Source organism: Magallana gigas, chromosome 1, assembly GCF_963853765.1.
Source record: "Magallana gigas chromosome 1, xbMagGiga1.1, whole genome shotgun sequence".
NCBI lineage: Eukaryota > Metazoa > Mollusca > Bivalvia > Ostreida > Ostreidae > Magallana > Magallana gigas.
Window position 1 is genome coordinate 35,718,741 of NC_088853.1, and position 20,086 is coordinate 35,738,826.

Here is a 20,086-nt window from a genome sequence, read left to right on the forward strand (position 1 = left end):
ATTGCAAACTAGTTGTTGACATGTCAAAGGAATGAATGTGCGTTTGCAAAAGTCGAGTAATCTGATAAGTTTGGTATTTAAATGGCATGGTTAGGTTTTTTTTTCATTGCTGCAGTGAGGCATTTAATAACATATCATCCAAAATTTGTCGGTCAGGCGCCGTGTTATTAGCCAGATAAAGGGATACTATAAAAGGCAAATACGGATTTTGAGTATCAGTCTATCTAAACAGTGGCTCTTGTTAAAAAAAAAATTTTATGATAACAATTAAAATTAGAAATATTTTCATATATATATATATATATATATATATATATATATATATATATATATATATATATATATGTATGTATGTGTGTGTGTGTGTGTTTTTTTTTTCCTAAATTTCACTAAACTGTGAATTCCAACCCGAGATAAGTGTTTGCTTCACCGGGAATAATTTAACAAGTATTGGCCATATGTACATGTATTTTTGCGTAATGGCGAAAATAGTGACTTTTTGTTTAAGTAGACGATGAATAAAAATTGAGATAAATGGTAATCAACTTCAAATTGAATCATTTTTTGTACATGTAATAGGTTGTATTTCAATACGCACATTTCATTTCATTCAGCGTTTGGGTGACGTTTTGAATTAAGGAGGTTATGTAGGAAAGGCAATATTACCAAGCCTGTGTGCAAAAAAAAAGTTAGCGTCAGTGGAATTGTAAATTATATACACTGGAGAACGAATAGAAACTACTTTATAAAATATAACTGAAAGTAAATAAAAGCTTAAAAGAACGAAATAAAAATTACAAGTCAACACACTTTAAAATTGTAAATTTAAGGTATGTTTGTTCAAATATAAAACACATAGGATCCTCGTTGGACCAGTGATTTTTAGAGGACAGACGTCGATGTACATGGTACTACAGCTTAGGCGGGAAACATTTTCCAAAGAGAAAACATGTTTAAAGAGCGGCTGTCTGTCTCTTATCGCCAAGTTCAACAATATTTACTTGGTTTTCTCCGATAATTTAAGAATTCGTTTCAGGCCGATTTAGTCGAAAAAAAAACTTTTAACGGCAAATAATTATTATTTGGTCCAGCATGGTTTTTTAACATAATTAAAGTATGCTGAGTCTGACAAAATGTGCTGGCCTTCATAAAAAATGGCGTTAAGTAGCTCAAAATGGCGATTCAAACTGGCGGACAACCAAATTTTATATATTTTTTCTAAAAGTCTAAACTCTTTTCATTATTGACAAACAATAATGAAAATGATCCAGCTTAGTATTTTATCATATCTAAAGTGTGCTAAGTTTGAAAAAAAATTGCTGGCCTTCCCAAAAAAGCGTTAATTAGATCAACATGGCGATTCACAATGGCTGATACCAGATTTTATATTTTTTTTCCTTAAAAAAATTAAACTAAAGAAAACGCATAAAAAATATTAATGATTCAGTTCAGCAGTGTTATTTTTGCATATCAACTAAGGCTTGCTTTGTCTGATTAATATGCTTACTATCACAAAAATGGCGCTAATTAGGTCAAAATGGCGATCAAAATGGTCGACAGGCAAATTCTATAATTCTCTTAAGTCTTAAAAATTGAGGTATCAAACGATTATAAATTGGTCAAGCATAGCATTTTATCATAACTAAGGTGTTCTGAGTCCAACAAAACATGTTAATCGCGATAAATAGTTAAAAACAGTGGACAACCAGATTTCATCATTTTTCGTCTCACAGTCTCTTTAATGAAAAAAAAATAACAATACAAAATCAGAAATTGATCTAGCAAACATGTTTATCATAATTAGGTTGTGCCAAGTTTGATGAAATGTGTTGGTCTTTATGAAAATATCGTTATTTTTGTCAAAATGGCAATTCAAATTGGTGTAAATTACTAGTAGCCAAATTTCATTAATCTCTATATAAATTACTAAAGGCCTCTTAAATGGGAAACATGTTTGAATATCATAATTTCAATATTAATGTTGTAACTGATAATCAAATTTGAACACTTTTATTAATAGAAAAAAAACAGCTTTTTATTTGGATTTTTTTCTGTTTTCCTTTATTAAGTTACAGTATATAATTATGTTATTTATACAATCTTTTTTTGAATGATAAGATTGTGAATTGAAATTTATATTCAATATTTTATATTCATAATATTCAAAGAATGATTTCTGATTCCATAATTAAAATCAATTTTCTATAAATATCAATACTTGATGACCACACATAGTCAACGATTTACTTCATATTAAGTATTTTGATTTTTGGGGGGTAAAAATAAATTCAAGACACGATTAACAGTTGATATGGCTACCTGCTGCCATGGTTACAGAAGAAGAAAAAAAAAACCATTAATTACCATTTCAGAATCTTTGACACAATTGTAAGAGATTGCGTCAGTTTCAGATAAAAAGAATAAAATAGTTTCACACAATATTTAGTGAATTTTTATTATTTTTTTTTTTTTATCGGCGAATGGATACCAAAGTTTAAAAGTGTTGCATTGGTTATGAAAGAACACTTCAAAATAAATAGCTCTCATCTTTTATTAAATACAAAACTACTTCTGTTAGCAAACTGCTACCACTCTGCCTTTAGTTAGCAGGGTTATATTGATTTCATTACCAGTTCAGATTTTCTGTTTTAATAAAAGCGGCATATGGAAGTTGATGTCGTTTCCATCGCAAGCCTCAATATTTGAAATGAACTCGAAACTATCTTCCGATGCTAAGGCTGCTTTCGTTAAGGAAATAACTAGTTAAATCTAATTGCAGCCGCTAAAATGTAGACGTTCCTTCAAGTTGTTTAGAACCGTGGGGTGTGGGGGAGGGTGACTAAGGTCCTTCCTTCACGTCTACTTGATTGCTTGACACTTCTCGTGGTCTTCGCTCTTGTCTTGGTTGGACTGTACCTAGTGTTTTTCTTTATTTGTAAAGAAGGCATTGTACAGTCTTGAACAATTGTTTTAAGTGCGGCAAACACCGGAATTTATTTCTTGAAAAAAAGGAGGGATTCGCCGTCTTCGCTCCTCTTTATACTTGCAAATTGTAATTGGGGGCACCTGGCAATATCTACGCCCCTCTTGTTTTTTCGAAAATCAATGAAGCGCGTTAAATTTGCAATTGAATTCAAAGATTTAAAAACTTAAATGTTTGACATTAAACGTAATGATAAGAGTCTTAAAAATTACTTTATCAAAAGGATATTTATATAATCTTATGTTGTTTTATTTATTTCGTAAGAAAAAGAAGAAAAAAACGCGTTCACGGTTTTTTAATGCTTTGCTAACCATCACAGATATCAATGAATGTGATACCAATCCATGTGAAAATGGAGGGCAGTGCACTAACAGTGAGGGGTCGTTCACGTGCAGTTGTGCAGGTGGATGGAGAGGACTGGCCTGTAATCAGGGTAAGTTTAGTAAATATCTTAATAAGATACAAGAGCACTGCGAAGCGGAACATCATCATGTACAATAATGATCTTAAAACATTTACGCTTATAGAAAATATTTAACGGAGTAGCACTGTTTTTAATGTTGATGCTCGAATGTGTTTAGGGAGGTTGAAATAAAAATTATGTGTTGGGTTCATTTTATAGTTTCAAAAAGTTATATTTGTTGTGCATATGATAGCAGCAAAACGAGATAATGAAAAAAAAATCAACTGCAGCGGCCTTTAAATAGATTTTTCGAAAGGGGTAAAATAACGCAGATCTTGTCATAATGAACATTCGGCAATGGTGATAGCATTTAACTTTATTTTTTTCTTATTTTGGCCAGAAAGCTGGCTACAAAAAAGCACATTCAATTCACTTTTTCTTTAAGTCTAACAAGTTGCCTAAATTTAAGATTACAACTGATTTACTCTTGATATTTTTCAGATTTATATGATAATTAAGCAATTTAAGCCTCTTATATTTGCAAAATTAATCTACTGCAAAATAATAGCCTCACGGAAGATTATAGTAGCAATAAGTTGGTTTTTTTTTTTCAATGCCAACTGATAACAACAATTGAGATAAAAAAAAAGTGCAAAATGTATTGCTTTTGGCAGTTGATTTTTATTAAATCTCTTATGCATGTACTCTGGAAAACCGAAACAGAAACAGTGTTTGGACCTAAGCACAAATTAACATCGCCGACAAAAATAAGTTCTTGAAAATAATCGATAAATTCTATGTAATGTATGCAAAAGCATTGTTCTTTAAGAAAACTTATTTCTAAATACCTCAAAAATAGTCAGATAGTACCAACAATATAGATATTTTTTTGCAGTCGTATGTATTCCTACGCCAGAATTCAATATAATGTCGTTCAACCATTGGCTGTCTCCGTAAATCCCCGACAAGCAGAGAGCCATTCTATATTTAGAGGTGAAGCGTAATCAAGCTATCACGTGACCTGATGTTAACATTGGCAGAAAGTATCTTGCCGTGCATCTGATTGAACGAGACTAGAGTTTTTTATTGCCTTGATCCATACAAATTTCGAAATATATCGATTACTGATACATAGTTTGATGGAACCAATTTTATCTTTAAATTTAACAAACTATGATTTATAAGAAGTTTTCTAGAAATCATTGTCGGAAAAGTCTTATAAAAATGTGTGTAATTCAAGAAAAGAGGAAAGCCAAGCATAATAACATATCGTTCATTTTAAAGTAAATAATAATCGATAAAATCAACTTCCATCAGTACTTCAGTACTTGGTTTTGTTATAGGATGCAGTGGAGAATGGACAGCTATCGTTAAAACTGGCGCTGATGGGACAGAAATAAACGGAAGTAAACGAGATCTTGTCGATCGTCTAGTCGCCGGAGATGAGATCAGGATTTCATTAAACAATTCTATTTTTCAAACATCGATACAGTCTGCCACTTTGACTGAAAACGAAAACATTTGTTTTCAAACAATTTTTCTACTTGGTCGGTCTGCATACGACGAATTTAGTGGCGATCTTTACTGGAATTTTTTAATCGTATGTACTACTGGTCACGCACATGTATCCCGCTGGTATGTTGGCGAACATAACTCTACAGGCAACGCAACACTGGTAGTTGATATAGAATGGTTTGTAAGGTACGTATGAGGGTATATTTTAATACCATGCATGCCAATAAATTCCTTAATTAAACGAGCCGATTTGGTAAGTCAATATAACACTGTAGGGATTAGATGAGTTGCGTACATCGAGCCCGATACGTCAGTCTTGAAATGAATTCATTTAAATGTTTGCGTTACAAAAAGGTTTACATCATGTAACTAAAAATAACAATTGATCTTCATTTCAATATCTCTCTCCAAGGGTAACTACTACATCATTACATCTTTTTAGAGTCTATACAGTTTTTAGCAATCTCAAAATAGGATACCTATTAAGACTGTTATAAGGCTTCACGTAGCTTATAAAGGAAATATTAAGATATTTTCAAAACCCACGTGTTCTCTTCCAATATTCTTTTAACACAGTATTCACATTTAATCACGTTCTGATGGATAAGCTTTTAAGTAGTTTAAGGCTCCTTGGTCTTCCTAATGCTCCTCGACCTTGCCCTTAAAATGGCCCCTGCTCGGAAAATGCACAAGTACTTTACTACTTTCATCCTGAATTTCCTTTAGACTTAACAACAGCATTTCCATGTAAAGAATATCTGAAAAGGAGAGGCTGGTGGACTCGGATAGTAGTACTTCATACCTAAATAAGGTCTACGGTGTTCTTTGCGCTATACATAAATCAGCTTGTGCTTGTGTCCTAGCAGGACTAAAGCATCTGTAAACAAAGTAATCATTTATGTAATCATTTGTTGACCTTAGCATCCATTTTCATTTTTCTTTTGATAAATTGTTTTCGACGTTAATCTTCGCCAAATGAATAACTTAAAGCTTGGCAACATAATTTCATGTTTCTTGATTCAGAATACTCCACATGGATAAATGTACCATTATTTTAATTAAATGCTGTACAACGTTCATACCTTTTACTACTTTTAAACAGTACATTGCAGTAATCATTATCACATGTGTAAGAAAAATTTGTTTATTATCGACGCCAATTCATTGTCAACTTTCTTATAAAAGTCTTCCATATCTCTTTACTTTTCACCAACCTGTCAGAATCGTAAAGTGTCACCGTCAACATAAGTGTTTCGTTTTGATTTTATTTTTATTTATTTTTTTGGGAGGGTATCAACGTCGATGTCAGACGATTGATGTAAAACATAGACAACCCATTTTCTACCAACTAATTAACATCACCATAATATTTTTTTACTAACTTAGTTGTTAAATTGTTCAATATTGGACTTGGTCTTGGAAATCTGGATTTTCTTAAATCGGCCTCAATTAATTATGGCCTCCCCGGTGTATTAACAAATAAGGTCTCCCTGTTTATTTTACCACTATCACGTTCCTCATTCATCTCCAACAAACTCTTTTTTTCACACTTGTCCTTAAACTGCAGTTACCAATTTTTAGAGCAAAACGGAGAAGTTATTTTTCGTAATCTTGTTATGAATATTCTATATAGATGCATTTATGACCATTGTGCAATTGTAAACCTGAAAACAAGTACGACGTTTTTTTTTCGGTACTTAAAACTGACACCGATAGTAGATCATGTCCATTCTCGAAAAAAAAGAAATACACTGACATATCGAGTTCGAAATACCCATCTGGTATTATTCTTGTCTGAATAAAATGTATAGGACAAATATACTAACCTACATTTTAATGTAGATCATGCGCTGCTGAAAAACCTGTCTACTGTAATACGCTGTCCGGGGTTCGAACATGTGGAGACAAATCTGTGTTGTTAAATGCAGTTAACAATGGCGCTAGTGTTAAAGTTTTAAAACCAGAGACTGGATTTATGACCAGACCGACAACAATTGAAGTGTCTAATAGCTTGGATGTACATGGACAATACCCATGGCGTTTAGGACAAATTAAAATTGGCGACGAATATGAGTTCCCAACTAGGGTGTTTTGGTTGTTAACGACATGGTCAACAACAGGCACAATTCCAACCTCTCAGTGGTACGTTGGCCGGCACATTTCGCTGAACAGTTTTCAGGATTTTGGCTCAATGGAGTGGCTTGTGGATGATTGCTGGACACAGGTATACAGTCACGACACTTTTGGACGTGGAATATATGGGTCCTTAGACCTGCTTGTTGAATCTGTTTTAGCTGGCAAAAGAGTCCGAGTTAAAATCAATTCGTATATAACGGAAGCAGATAATCTTTATGTAAGGAATGGTCAGGTTTCAGCTCAACTTTTAGGACAATTTTCTAAAACCTCTGCATATAACTTTCTAACTAATGTCAATTGGATCTGGCAAATTGCCTCAATAACAGGCGATGTTGAAACAGTAAGATACGATATTGGAAGCACCTTAAACAGATTGAGTTCGAATGACAAAGAATCCATCACGTGGTTTGTTGCGTCTAGACCCTGGTCAAAGGTACTTACCACTTCCAGCTCTGGCATTGTTACATATGGATCTAAAGCAAATCTGAATACTTCTCTACAACTCTTACAGTATCATAGAGGCAGACAATATTGCCATTCAAAACTCAGAAGTTGCAGTACAGTCTATCAGGTATATCAGCGATGAAAACGGAAGTGAGAGGAATCCGAGGCGGTTTAAGTCCCCTGCCTATTGGAGATTTTCTTTGACGTCAACAAATGGAAACCAGCGGGTGGTCTGGTGGAAGGTTGGGGAACACTCGTCACTTCCGGCTACCATAGAAAATTACCAAGTGGATTGGATTGTAGGTTATGATCCATTGTTACAATTTTATTGATTCTTTTGATACACTGTCCATCAACATTGAACATGTTCTTTCTGCTTTTTTTGTTTTTGTTTTTGATCACAAATATTATTAAATTACAGAAGTATCCACATATCTAATATTTTTTTTATGATTGTTTTGCTGAGCATAAGTAATGAACTTGACTTTATTGCATGTATTACATCAGTTCAATCAAGCAGTTTGGAGACAGTGTTTGTTTACTAGTCATCAATATATTAACATGATGGCTAATGAACATTAATCAAGAAAGAACAAGCTTCATCTTGCATTAACATAAGATGGAACATTCATGCAATAAAGGCGTTGTTAATAGTTTCATTTGTAAATGTATAGTGTTAACCCTTTGAAGCCAACATGTTTATTTCAAATTTGATTACGTGTAATATAATAGAACTTATCCCTAAGGATAAATTCATTTATATAAGCAACAACAGCCTTAACCTTATTTTTGATACGAAGGAGGATAGGGTTAGCCTCGGCCAAACAATCAGGTTTAGTGTTCGCATTCATATAGGTTTGGGTATCCTTTTTATTCAAATTATTCCATTTGGATCATCAGACGAGATTTGAGTTTGTAAATCTAACTATCTGACGACTAGAGAAACCATTGGTTAATATTCAACGTACCCTCAACAATTAGCAACGCAAAGGTTATGATTTTGTAGCACTTGAGCTTTCAACCACATTGAGGTTTATGCTAGGTATATGATCAACTACAGTAAGTACATGTATTAACTTGTATCAAATTTTAAGCAATATTGATTAGTAAAAAGGTGAATATCAGTTATTGTCTCATACATTGCTGCGCGTGTCACAAAACATACTTTGTTTGATAATACAACATTGACCTATAAATCAGGTTTTTCATTAGCTTAAAAAGATAATCTTTAATTTTTTTCTGATTTTGAAGCGTACGCAACTGCTTTAGAATTGATAACTATTCTTTTAATAACACTTGGTCAAACTTTTATAAAATATTGTGGAGTATTTTCACAAGTAAAAGTTCCGTAGCATTCATGTCAATCACTACCCCTGGGATAGTGAAAAAGCAGTCTGGCCTGCATATTACTGCTTCCTGATACATGAGCGTTATGGGTTCGTTCAAACCTTTGCGAAATATGCATACCTTAATTCGTACATTGATACCAGACGTCAGCGATCGTCTAACAGCGTCTTTCTTTTCCAGATACAACTAATCAACCTCAATTAATGTGCTTAAAGGTCCATATAGGGGACCTACTGTTTAAAAAAAACTCAGCTGGGGATATTTAGCATGTATAACATTCAACAGCTTGGCATAGTTCTTTCAGAATTTTCTTCTAGTTTACATGTTCAGTTATATTTAAAGAACTCAAAAAAGATAAACAAAACAACCCACTGTAAGTCAAGGGACAAACTGCACAGATTCAACCCTCGTATTTGTCAGCAGTCACAGGTCTTGTCAGTGTGAAAGTTCTCGTTGCTTAATATAAAGTCCTAACATATAAACTTAAGCACACAAAACAAACTTTAGAGAGGAAAATTTTGCATGCTCATTGCAGAATTACCATATAAATACTGGTTAACCTTTACATACTACAGATGGTGTTACTGTTCACACTACCATATTATTACCTTCCCTAGGTGCAGAACACTATAACATACAACCCCTTTTTACTACAAAGTAAAACTACAGCGACAGTCAATACTCCATCCGTCGGGTCAATCCTCTGGGGTTTTACACAATTCCAACCTAAACAATTTATGTTTTTACCATTGTCCTTGCTTAAACCCCTATAAAACGCATTATTCACCTCATACAGTTTATTATATGATAGTGTACTTTTATACTGCCAGACTTTCTTTTTCTTGGCACGTCCTAGATGGCATGTCTCCAAAATATTGGATTTTGTACAATTGGGCTAATTACTCATATTTCTAAGATTACCAAAGCATTCATTAATTATTCTCATTAACAAAGTCATGTATTTTGCATTCAACAATTTAAGACTTGATAATAGCATCAACTAACTCTGTTTGGCAGTATCATAATTCTACATATGCCCTTGTAATGTATTTCCCTGATATTAAGATTTATCATTTCAAATCCTGTAAACTGTGTAACACATATTTTCTTAACTTCTGAAACATCACCATCTGCTCATAAGATGCCTTTCCTTGTGTCACCCACAGTATAACTGCAGCACTTCCAATGTTCTATAATTTAAGCAATTTCTCATTTATAAACTACATTTTCTTCTTGACTTATCTTTCAGAATATCTTCGTTTCTTGTTAGTGGGTAAAATAAATCATACCGTAGAGCAAATATTTTATGCGGCTCGAATATAATTCGTTTTCAAGAAATTTTGAACCACAGTGAGATCACGCTTCATCTCCACTAATTATCAAGTAAGTAAAGTAAGGCAACTTTAGTTGTTTATAGCGAACACGGATATAGCAAATTTATAGGTATAACTAACTATTTTTCTGTCTCCGGCAAAGTTTTTAATAAATCTTTAATAAATACTAGTATTGAGGATAAAACGAATCCTGACATAACGAATTTATGGATATGGCAAGCTGACTTTATGTCACACAGGCGTAAAAAATAACAAATTCGACAATGTTTACAGCGATTTTCTTAAATTAAACAATAACTGTTGCCCATTAAAATTTAAAACCCCCGTTGTTATAAGAATGCATATTCCCTTCCAGCCACATATCGCGCTCAAAAAAAAAAACAAATCATAGATGGCGTGCATCTTATATATCGAATGGAATAGAGCCATTGGTACAAAATTCCTCGCCTAAAGCGCAAGACCTTAAAGTTTGTGGATAATTGTTCTGCACATCCCAAACGTCATTCACGCTTCATTTCTACCAGCCCAACACTACTTTAGTCTTCCAGCCTATGGGTCAGGGAATTATCTAAAATCTGAAGACAAAAAACAGAGAGAGATTGATGAAATAGAAATACATTATAAAGGTATTTAAAAGTTATCTTAACATTTTATTTTTCTGTTATTTCTCTTAAATGTGTAGTATGATCTCTCAATAATTACGATAAATATTATTCTCGTCTCCTAATGAAGTGTACATGTACATGATTGGCCTAAGGGATATAAATGACACTAGTTATGGATATATATGGTGCAAGTTGTTATTAAAAAAAACCTCGTTATATTATCAGTGACAGCAAAGTCAATCTCCAAATGTTCTCAAAGCCATACGCACTACCACCGCCGCTTGGGACAACGTTGGAAGCGTTTGTATTGGTAACTGTTTTAGTAAGGCCGGTTTCTCGTTGTCTTTAAATTCCAAAGATGGTGTCAACGCGGAAGATGGCATGCCGCTTTCATGCCTTGTACATGAATCTTTATCAGCATCTTCAGCTCACGACTCAGACGACGACATTCCGCTGGCAGAACTCCCCAAAAGACTGACGCCTGCAGGAATTACTTTCACCGACTTAGTGACAGCTTATACAGGCCTGATTATGACGTAAGAAACGGACGCTGCTATTGTGACTGAGCTTCTAGACAAAAATTATAATCACACAGAGTCTAGCTCCGATTCGGAACCGGAGGAAAAACCACCAATATTCCGTGACATAGCCTCAGCGGTCGATATCATTCGTCGCGGACTAGAAACGACGCGACAGAATATCAGCGAAAAACGATCTTTTCAACAGAGTAAAATCATATATGAACTCATGAAAAAACAAACAATAATTGAAATCTTTTTTTCTAAGAAATAAATTGTGCATTGCCATTATTATCATAGATGGTTGAGTTTACATTCATCGTATGAATTTGAATTTTTTTTTTTTTAATTGTACATGCAGTATGAAATAATGTAGTCCTTATGCCTATCAAAGAAATCTTTACGCAGAAATAAAATCAATTTTAGTGTATTTTTTTTTTCTTTTTTTTGATTTTACAAAACAGTAATCTACGAGTGTTACTTTTATATACGGAAACATATCTTCTGTGGGTTTTGTAATTAGTACCCCATTTAGACTTCCGGTATTGAGGTAGCCAAATTGTTTTTCCGCGCATTGACTATAAATACTTTACGAATTCCTTATTATTATGGATCTTAAGAATATAACGAAGTAATTTCACAAGTCTCTTAAAATTCGCAATAACAGAGTTTTACTGTAACTCACCACCCAGCCGGGTAGATTCTGCCATTTGACCACACATTTAACACATGAAACGCTCTCATTAACTGAGCACGTTACGCTGATGTGCCAGCAATACTTTATCAGAAAATAAGTAAGAAGTAAAAGCTTATTTATTCATTTAATCATGTTAATATTTCATAATTTGAATACATTTGATTTTTTTCCGTTTCGTACTTAACTAAAGCCAATTGAATTTGATAGACATTTATAAGAATATCAATAAGACATCCACACGTTGATTATCATCCATCAAATATGAATAAATGATACAAAGTACATCGTTTCTGGCCAGTCTATACCCTTTTAAAGCGATAAACGTGATACGATATTTTCCATTTCCGTTCCGTTCCGCGTTTTAGCAACACCCGTTAATAATCGACACTTAATGAATACAATTTAAAGGGTCTTAATATCTTTGAGCTTGAATACACCGAATAACAATTGGAATGTAAACGTTTAATCCAATAATTTACATTCAATACTTTGCTAGCTGACAGTTAGCTAAACAATGTCGTGTCAGCATTACATGTACATGCTATTGAACCTTAATTAATGGCTTCAATGACTTACATGTTCGACGCAAGTTTCTACTTATCTACATTGTCCAGTTATTTAACATGTTTAACTTAGAATATGATTATTTCTGTTCATTCACGTGTATCGAAGGTTGATATACCGGTCATTGGTTTTCGGATGAAGTATCCTCTAATAATCACGATTCTAGGCCATAGTCCCAGTTGCTGCATGTATGCACCTTCCCAGTTCCTGGTCATGGCTTACCCCTAAACTTTCCACATCAATTTACTCGCCCCTTCAAAGGCGTGTTGGTTGACAATCGTCCTGTTGACAAACACCGTAGCTAAGCTGTTTTTATGGCGGAATTTGCAATAAGGCACGGTTTCTCAGGTAATATTGACGTAGGCAGCTGTTCTTAGGGTGGTAATAGGTTATCAACTGCTCCCAGTTAATCATTATTTTTTGTACGTATCCTTCCTTAAAAAAGTTAAAACCTCTGATAAATTGACGATAACACTCCATCTTTTCCTTGTCTTCCGTCCTGTGACTGCTGTGTAATAGGTAATTTTCAACATCATTGTGAGATATTCAGAAGTCCAGCCTGTTTTTAAAGAGTCTATTGAAACTATTTTTTCATCGACTAGATTGGGCTCAGAATTGACAACAGACTTAATATTTACATCGTCATCCTTGTTTATTTCGTACGCTCTTCTCGCCAGTTCAAGCTTCGTGCCGCTTATTTTTTTTACCTTTACTCTTTAAATACGACTGAATATCGGTTTTCTTGTAATTAAGAATATCTTTTATCGTTGTTTTACTTTCTAAATGCATAATGTTTGGTTCAAATTATAGCGGGGATTTGACTTTATGCTTACTTTCAATTCTACCGGAAGTGTTTATACCTGCATTCAAGAGCGATAACTCGTCAATCGAAACGACGGAATTGTTGACAAACGACACGCACGATTCTGATACACGAACGATCACGCACTATACACGGACGATCACGCACGGTACACGGACGATCACTTACTTACTGAATTTTCACGATACCTGAACCAAAACGATAAAACACGCAACCGAACGATTCTACACCATTAAACACGCAAAATCAAAATTAATTTTTAAGATTAGAATTAAGGAAACGTTTTACTTTAATTTGTATTGCTTTATGTTTGTGTTTTATTGAAAAGCGGCATGTTCTTTAGTCATGCACTGTTAAATTTTTTACTAGTTAACACTTTTACACATCCATACACAAATATAAAGGATTCACACACAAATTATTTTGTTGTCTCCATAACGAATATTAACTTCCATCATAAGTTAAAGAAAATTACGTGTAATAGAAATGAATAATGCATAAACTACACTAAATTATTTACATACTAGTTGACTGTTTATGTAATTTAATTCTCTTACGTACGATTTAATTATGCAGGGATACAGGCAACTTTGTTACCTTGTTCCATTGAATTTCGATTTTTCACATCCAATATTTTCATAATTTACAGTACATAACTGATTTATTTCTATTTATTCTTAATTTTAAAGCGTCTAATTTTTTTTTTCAAAAAAATGTTTATACAATCAACCAGATAATAATGCGTATCGTATTCTCATTTGAAAGAAAAACGTTGGGAACAATCGTTTAGTTTAAACAAGGAATGGGTAAGCTTGGCCGCTTTCATTCAACGTGTCGCTCTTGCTATTATGATGGAAATTATGTGTCAAGATACAATGGATGCTTGATATAGGCTGATTATAAAATTAAGCAAAACTAACTCGACCGAACAAAGGATTGAATGAGCTATGGAAATAAAAAAATGTATTTAACGACGAAAGAGAGAATGAATGTTAACAACTGTCAATATTCTTATATAAAAAAAAGTTTTTAAATTCACATTGTTTTACAAAAACTACTTGTTTTTGTTTTAAGAATAAATTCTTGCATTCCGTAAAAAAAGTTACAAAACGAAAAAACCGCACGATCACGCACGATAAAAAACGCAAACCAATTTTCCTGATACACGCACGATCCCGCACGTAACACGAACGACCACCCACGTTACACGAACTATTTAACACGATTGGCTTGTCAACAATAACGTTGTTACCACTGTACCTAAACATAAAGAAAACAAAAGGTCAATAGTAGATTTATCAATCATCCTGTGTGTCCATATCTTCTTCCTCCTGATAAATAGACAGATTGAAAGCCTGAACAATCTGGTCTATCCTGCATGCAAATGTTGTTTCATCAGCACTAAAGGCAAATGCAATTCCAAGGGGTTTTAGTTCGGCGCCTTCATGCACAAAAACAGCAGAACCAGAATCTCCTGTTGTAAAAAACAGTTCACCTAGTTCACTACTTCTTATTTCGTAGCAGTTATCGAACTGATATACATATTCATTGTTCGATTCACTTCTTACAGCAATTGAGGCGGTGTTACTTATTAAAATCCCATGGGTTTCTCCAGTCACTTGTCCCCTTTTTAATACTTTTGTGGATCTGCCATCAATTAAACTGCCATAATTTAAACTGTTTCCATCTATGATTTCCATGATGCTTTCTTCCTTAACTGTACGAAAGATAAGTTTTGCAACATGAATGATCAGCATGATTAAATGCAATAAAAATGGATTTGCATCCTTTAACAAAAAGTCTTGAGACGCCAATTGACAAATTTTCTTGACATGTTTTAATGTTAGAATAAACAATCGTCGAAAAACAATGATTATATATATATATATATATATATATATATATATATATATATATATATATATATATATATATATATATATATATCAGCACTTAAAATAACCAACGACAAGATCAATTAAGTAAAATATTGTCAAAGTTTCGGGACAACCCGTCCCTTCTTCAGGACAACAAAATAAAAACTACATATGAAAGAAGAAAAACATCTACAAAACTAGCACTAAACTAAAAACTAAATAATGTATAAACACCGGATCGAAACGTGGCTGCTACATCTTTGTATTTCAAGCCCTAGAAAGAACAATCTCGTCCGACGCAGCGAAGGAATTAATTTGCTAAGGTGGCAGGGGATAGTTTCGAAGGAAAGACCCGGTCAAAATTTTGAAATAAAGGGAGAACCTGGGGTTTGGCTGGTTTTTTGAGGGGTATAAATTGCTAGAATATTAATTGCATTCATTTTGTGGATAGAGGAGTTCATGTCAATTTCATTGATATATGACACTTGAATACTGGTAGCACTTTTCATCAGATATGGAATAAAAATGCGAAACTGAGGCCAAAATTTTCACTTTCGGTTTTGTGCTTGAAAAGTAGGGTGGGTTCAGAACACGAAATGTCACTCGAAAAGAAGGTGATTGACCCCTCATCAATTGGTGATTATTTGCATGGGTATACATTAAGCTACAAATCCTATGGTAGTTTATGGCAGTTGCTCGGGACTGGAGCGTGGTTCTGGACCCATGAAAATGTGAAAAAAGGGCAATTTTTCAGAAAAGGACTATGTGCGGTTTGGTCAAATATCTGCCCCCGATTTTAACCAATTTTTAAATAGTATCGTATAAAAATAAAATCTTCACAAATCATTGTATAGAGGATGTCTATAACTTTAATCTTGATTTAAGTCATCATTGCTCACTGGCTGTTTATCTATGACGTCACTTAAATGACCTAATTCCCGCAAATTTGCAAACAAATGAAGATATTCTCATTTTTGCTTTATATTTTGCATTCGGAAGTATAGAGCGCAGGTCTGCTCAAGTGCGATTTTAACATATGAGCCGCGACGGATAGAAATCGACCTTATCGGTAAAAATTACGATTTTTAGCTTTAATTGTATTCCAATAGCCATCACACTAGGTAACAAAAATCTGAAAACAGAATTGAGATATCTTAAAAAATAACAAAGATATTGCATTTTAAACAACATGATTTAATTAAAATGATTCCCGTTTCAATGGGTTTCGAGAGCCTTTTGTGACGTCACAACGTTATAAATGAGACATTCAATATAATTAAAAAGTATCGTATATAACCATTATATTTATAGCAGTAACTTTAAAATGTGAGTTTTAAACGTATTTACAAGTTAATGCATCTAACAATAACCACGGAGTTGGTTATTCCTCGTCAGGAGCAGGGCACGTCAAGTCTTTGTACGGCGCCCTTACGTAAGGTCTAATCTCTTTGAAGAGATAGCGTTTTCTGTCTGCTGAAAGTCCAGCTGGAGCGATAACCTCTGGAAATCCGTGGAGAACTTCATCCATGTTTACCCTCTCTTTAAAAAGGTTGATCCGGACTTCAGGGGAATCGAGCGTGTGTTTGGCAAACACTACACCTGGCTCATCGGCAGTAAATCGGAAGTGCTGGAATTTTCCGATACCCTTTAAAGGCTTGAAGTGAGTGTTGAAGAAAACATCCCATCCATACCACTGCAGCCCATTCCCATTTCCTCCAAATCGTGCCACGGTGTTGCATTTTGCGGAATTTTCCACAACTGTTTCAAGTTCGTCGATGCCATTCACCTCCGATCTGCGGAATTTCTTCTTGAGCATGCCGAAACAGGAATCACAAAGGCATTTCGTGTGACCAGCAATCATGAAATGAAGTTGGATTTCTTTATGTCGTCCAGTACAGCAGCGCCACGCAAGATAATGCAGTGTCGTTTTGTTTTTATTCTGTCCAACACAGTTATCTGCATGAAAATGGCACGCTATTTCTCCATAACTGCTGGCATTTAAGTAATGATGTACCATGCTTAAAACTGCATTAGGTCCATGTGTTTTGCTTCCGTTTTCCCGGGTGTTGCTAAAACGCGGAACGGAAAACGGAACGGAAAGCGGAACGGAACGGAAAACGAAAAATACTTTGACGTTTAATGCCTAAAATATTGTATAGATTAGACACAAATATGTACTTTGTATCTTTCATTTATTTTTTTTAATGATTATTTTCAAAAGGTAGCTTAATTATTTGATGTCATTCTTACGATTGTCTATCAACTATATCATTGCATTTAATTTGCTTAATAAAGTACGAAACGGAAAAATGAAATGTACACACATTGTGATTAAATAAGCTTTAAAAATAATTTTTTAATTATTTTCCATTTGAAATATTGTTGGAATAATAGTAAAGGGCAGTTAGTTGAGCGTTTTGATAGTGTTTTTCATGACTTCGAATCTTGCTTGGAATTTTATACTTTTTTAAAAAATTCAAACGTGGAATTTTTAGTGATTCATACTATTTATAGTCTATCCCAAGTTATTGCTTTTGTCACTTTTTGATGATTTTTAATAAAAATACACATACTTGTGAAAAAATTACATTTGAAATCGATGAAAGGGAATATATCAAAGATATCTTCATTGAACAATTATCATTTTTCACTCACAAAAGTTTGCAGACACGAAAACAAATTTCTTACGGAGATTTACAGTGAGAAATGTTTCCATCTTTTCTCCATTCAGAAGTACTCGGGGTACCTCGCGCAATTGTTCAACTATATTATCCGGGCTTATTAACGGCTGATGCAGTGCAAAATCCCCGTATACTTTCTATTTGGTGATGTGTATTGAAGCTTGAAGCGGTAGAGGAAGCGTTTCAAAACGGATAATCTGGACATTTTTCATATTAGTGGATGAACGTTGTTTGAGCACAAAGGTATTCATGATTATTGAAATATCAAGCAAAAAGTGGTGGAAGCAAAAACTCGGGACAGAGTTTAAAAAATTCATCAATAGATGTTAATATAAAAAACGTGACCGACGAACAACACCCACCATCATTGTCAAGGTTTTGCTGCAAGGTCTGTCTGCTAACCTTTTTGTCTCACTATTTTAAAGATCACTTAATCGGAAACAGAATCATTTTATTGGGTCACTAACGCTCTAAATGTCCTGCAAAGTCTCTTTTATTTTTATTTTTTTGTATCGCCGTTCGTTGTCTACATCTTATATCGTTTCAGATTACTTATTCCTAGTATTTCAGTTATGACAGTTTCTTTATGTTTACATGATTGTACAGTACTGCAACATAATCCGAATAGAGCGCTGGATATATTGTTTAGTTTGATAAATTGGGACTAGTGGTCAAAGCATGTAATGTCAATTGAGAGAAAATCATACATTTTCGAAATAAATAAAATTGAGTATGAATATAAGTTTTAACAATATTAAAAAATTGTGTCAAGTATATCGTTTATAGCTTTTTTAACACATCTATCGAGTAAATAACATTAGATAACATTTTCCGTATTCCATTCCGTTCCGCTTTCCGTTCCGTGTTCCGTTCCGCGTTTTAGCAACACCCCGTTTTCCCCTATCGTTTCACTCTCATCGATGAGGTAGTTTGTCTGAACGGGGAAGTTCTCATCACAGATGCCGAAAATTTGGACCTTTTTAGGTTGAAGGAAGAAGAGAGCGCCGACTTGCTGTGAGGAATGGGGTATAGTGATATACTGCGAAAAATCAAACGTGTAATGAACTTCAGTGAAGGGCGTGGAACATGACTGCAGATATTTTCCATGAGGTCTCTCAACATTCTGTAGCTCACTTCTAGCTTTTTCCGTACAAAGCTTGTAAAAATCACGTTCCTGTTTCGCCTGTTCTACATGATTCATAAGTCGCTGTGTTAACTGTAATTTGATTTCTTCTGTAAAGGCACCGGCTATGTCTTCCCTTAGGTCATGGCATGTCTTGCACAAGTCAGTTTTTGGTTTGATAAACTGTATGTAAGGAACACAAGAGTTCCACGCCTCTTTAAAGGTCGTCAGCTCCATAAAGGGACTTCAAGTTTCCAAGCACGCCTCCTTATATTTCGCATGAATTGACGCTTTACTATCACTGCATGGCAACAGTACAGGAGCTGTGTCGTCACGGGCTCTTGGGGCAGCAGGTAATGGTAATCCAAATTGATCTGCATATCTCTTTATAAACAGAACAGCACCTTCTACAACACAAAATTGGTGACCGTGATTTGATTTTTTCCCTGTTAAGCCATGAACGCGGGGGGATACACCATTTTCTTTAAACTGTCTTTTCAAATTTTTAAATTCTGAACGTCCCAGTTCAAACAAGGATCTCCATGCACTTTCACAGATTTCTACTCCCTGAAAAGAGTAGTGAAATCGCTGTCGTTCTCTTTTTCCTCCACTTGTTCCGACGTCCTTTGTGATGAGCTGATCTTCAAGTTTAGACAAAATGTATATGTCTCTTTCACCTTTTGTATATTCTCGAAGTCTTAAAATCAAGGAATATGCCTGATCTTTGAAGGAGGCAAGTTTAAGGAAACACTTCTCCGTACATCCGCATCCGCTTTCAAACGTCCGCTCTATGTACCCCATCTCCTCATTGGTGTCCTCGCTTTGGTCTGAGACTGTCGCGGTAGGCCGATCGGTGCAGTATTGACCCACTCTGTTTCTTATATCATCTTCGTCAACTTCATCTGTATCAGCATCGTCATTCTCTGAGCGACTTAATACCGACGGTGTTGCAGAGGGGAGAACATACTCATGAAAGTACTGCGTAGCTTCCTCTTCAAAGTCATCGGCCCCGGATCCAAGATCCACAGAGAGAAAC

General features: G+C 34.4%; 2 protein-coding genes across 4 annotated transcripts in view; one reads left to right on the forward strand and one right to left on the reverse strand.

Annotated features, from left to right (window-relative positions):
• Nucleotides 1–3,306: 3,306 nt before the first annotated feature.
• Nucleotides 3,307–7,874, forward strand: LOC136273728 (uncharacterized). The gene is made up of 3 exons (XM_066079015.1): nucleotides 3,307–3,416; nucleotides 4,730–5,087; nucleotides 6,744–7,874. The coding sequence occupies exon 3, from the start codon at nucleotides 6,877–6,879 to the stop codon at nucleotides 7,621–7,623; it is 747 nt and encodes a 248-aa protein (XP_065935087.1). The 5' UTR covers nucleotides 3,307–3,416; nucleotides 4,730–5,087; nucleotides 6,744–6,876; the 3' UTR covers nucleotides 7,624–7,874.
• Nucleotides 7,875–10,393: 2,519 nt separating this feature from the next.
• LOC136270099 (uncharacterized) overlaps nucleotides 10,394–20,086 on the reverse strand; it is a 57,235-nt gene continuing 47,542 nt past the window's right edge. For 2 of the 3 annotated variants that reach the window (XM_066066562.1, XM_066066555.1), the window contains one exon: nucleotides 12,093–15,086. In XM_066066562.1, coding sequence (XP_065922634.1) covers nucleotides 14,668–15,086 — 419 coding nt within the window. In that variant the 3' untranslated portion in view covers nucleotides 12,093–14,667. Of the gene's footprint in view, nucleotides 10,738–12,092; nucleotides 15,087–20,086 lie in introns of those variants that run through there. The other variant, XM_066066561.1, reaches the window with a different exon arrangement.

Excerpts from the sequence above, each read along its gene's own strand:
- LOC136273728 (XM_066079015.1), top strand. The coding sequence starts at position 6,877 with ATGACCAGACCGACAACAATTGAAGTGTCTAATAGCTTGGATGTACAT.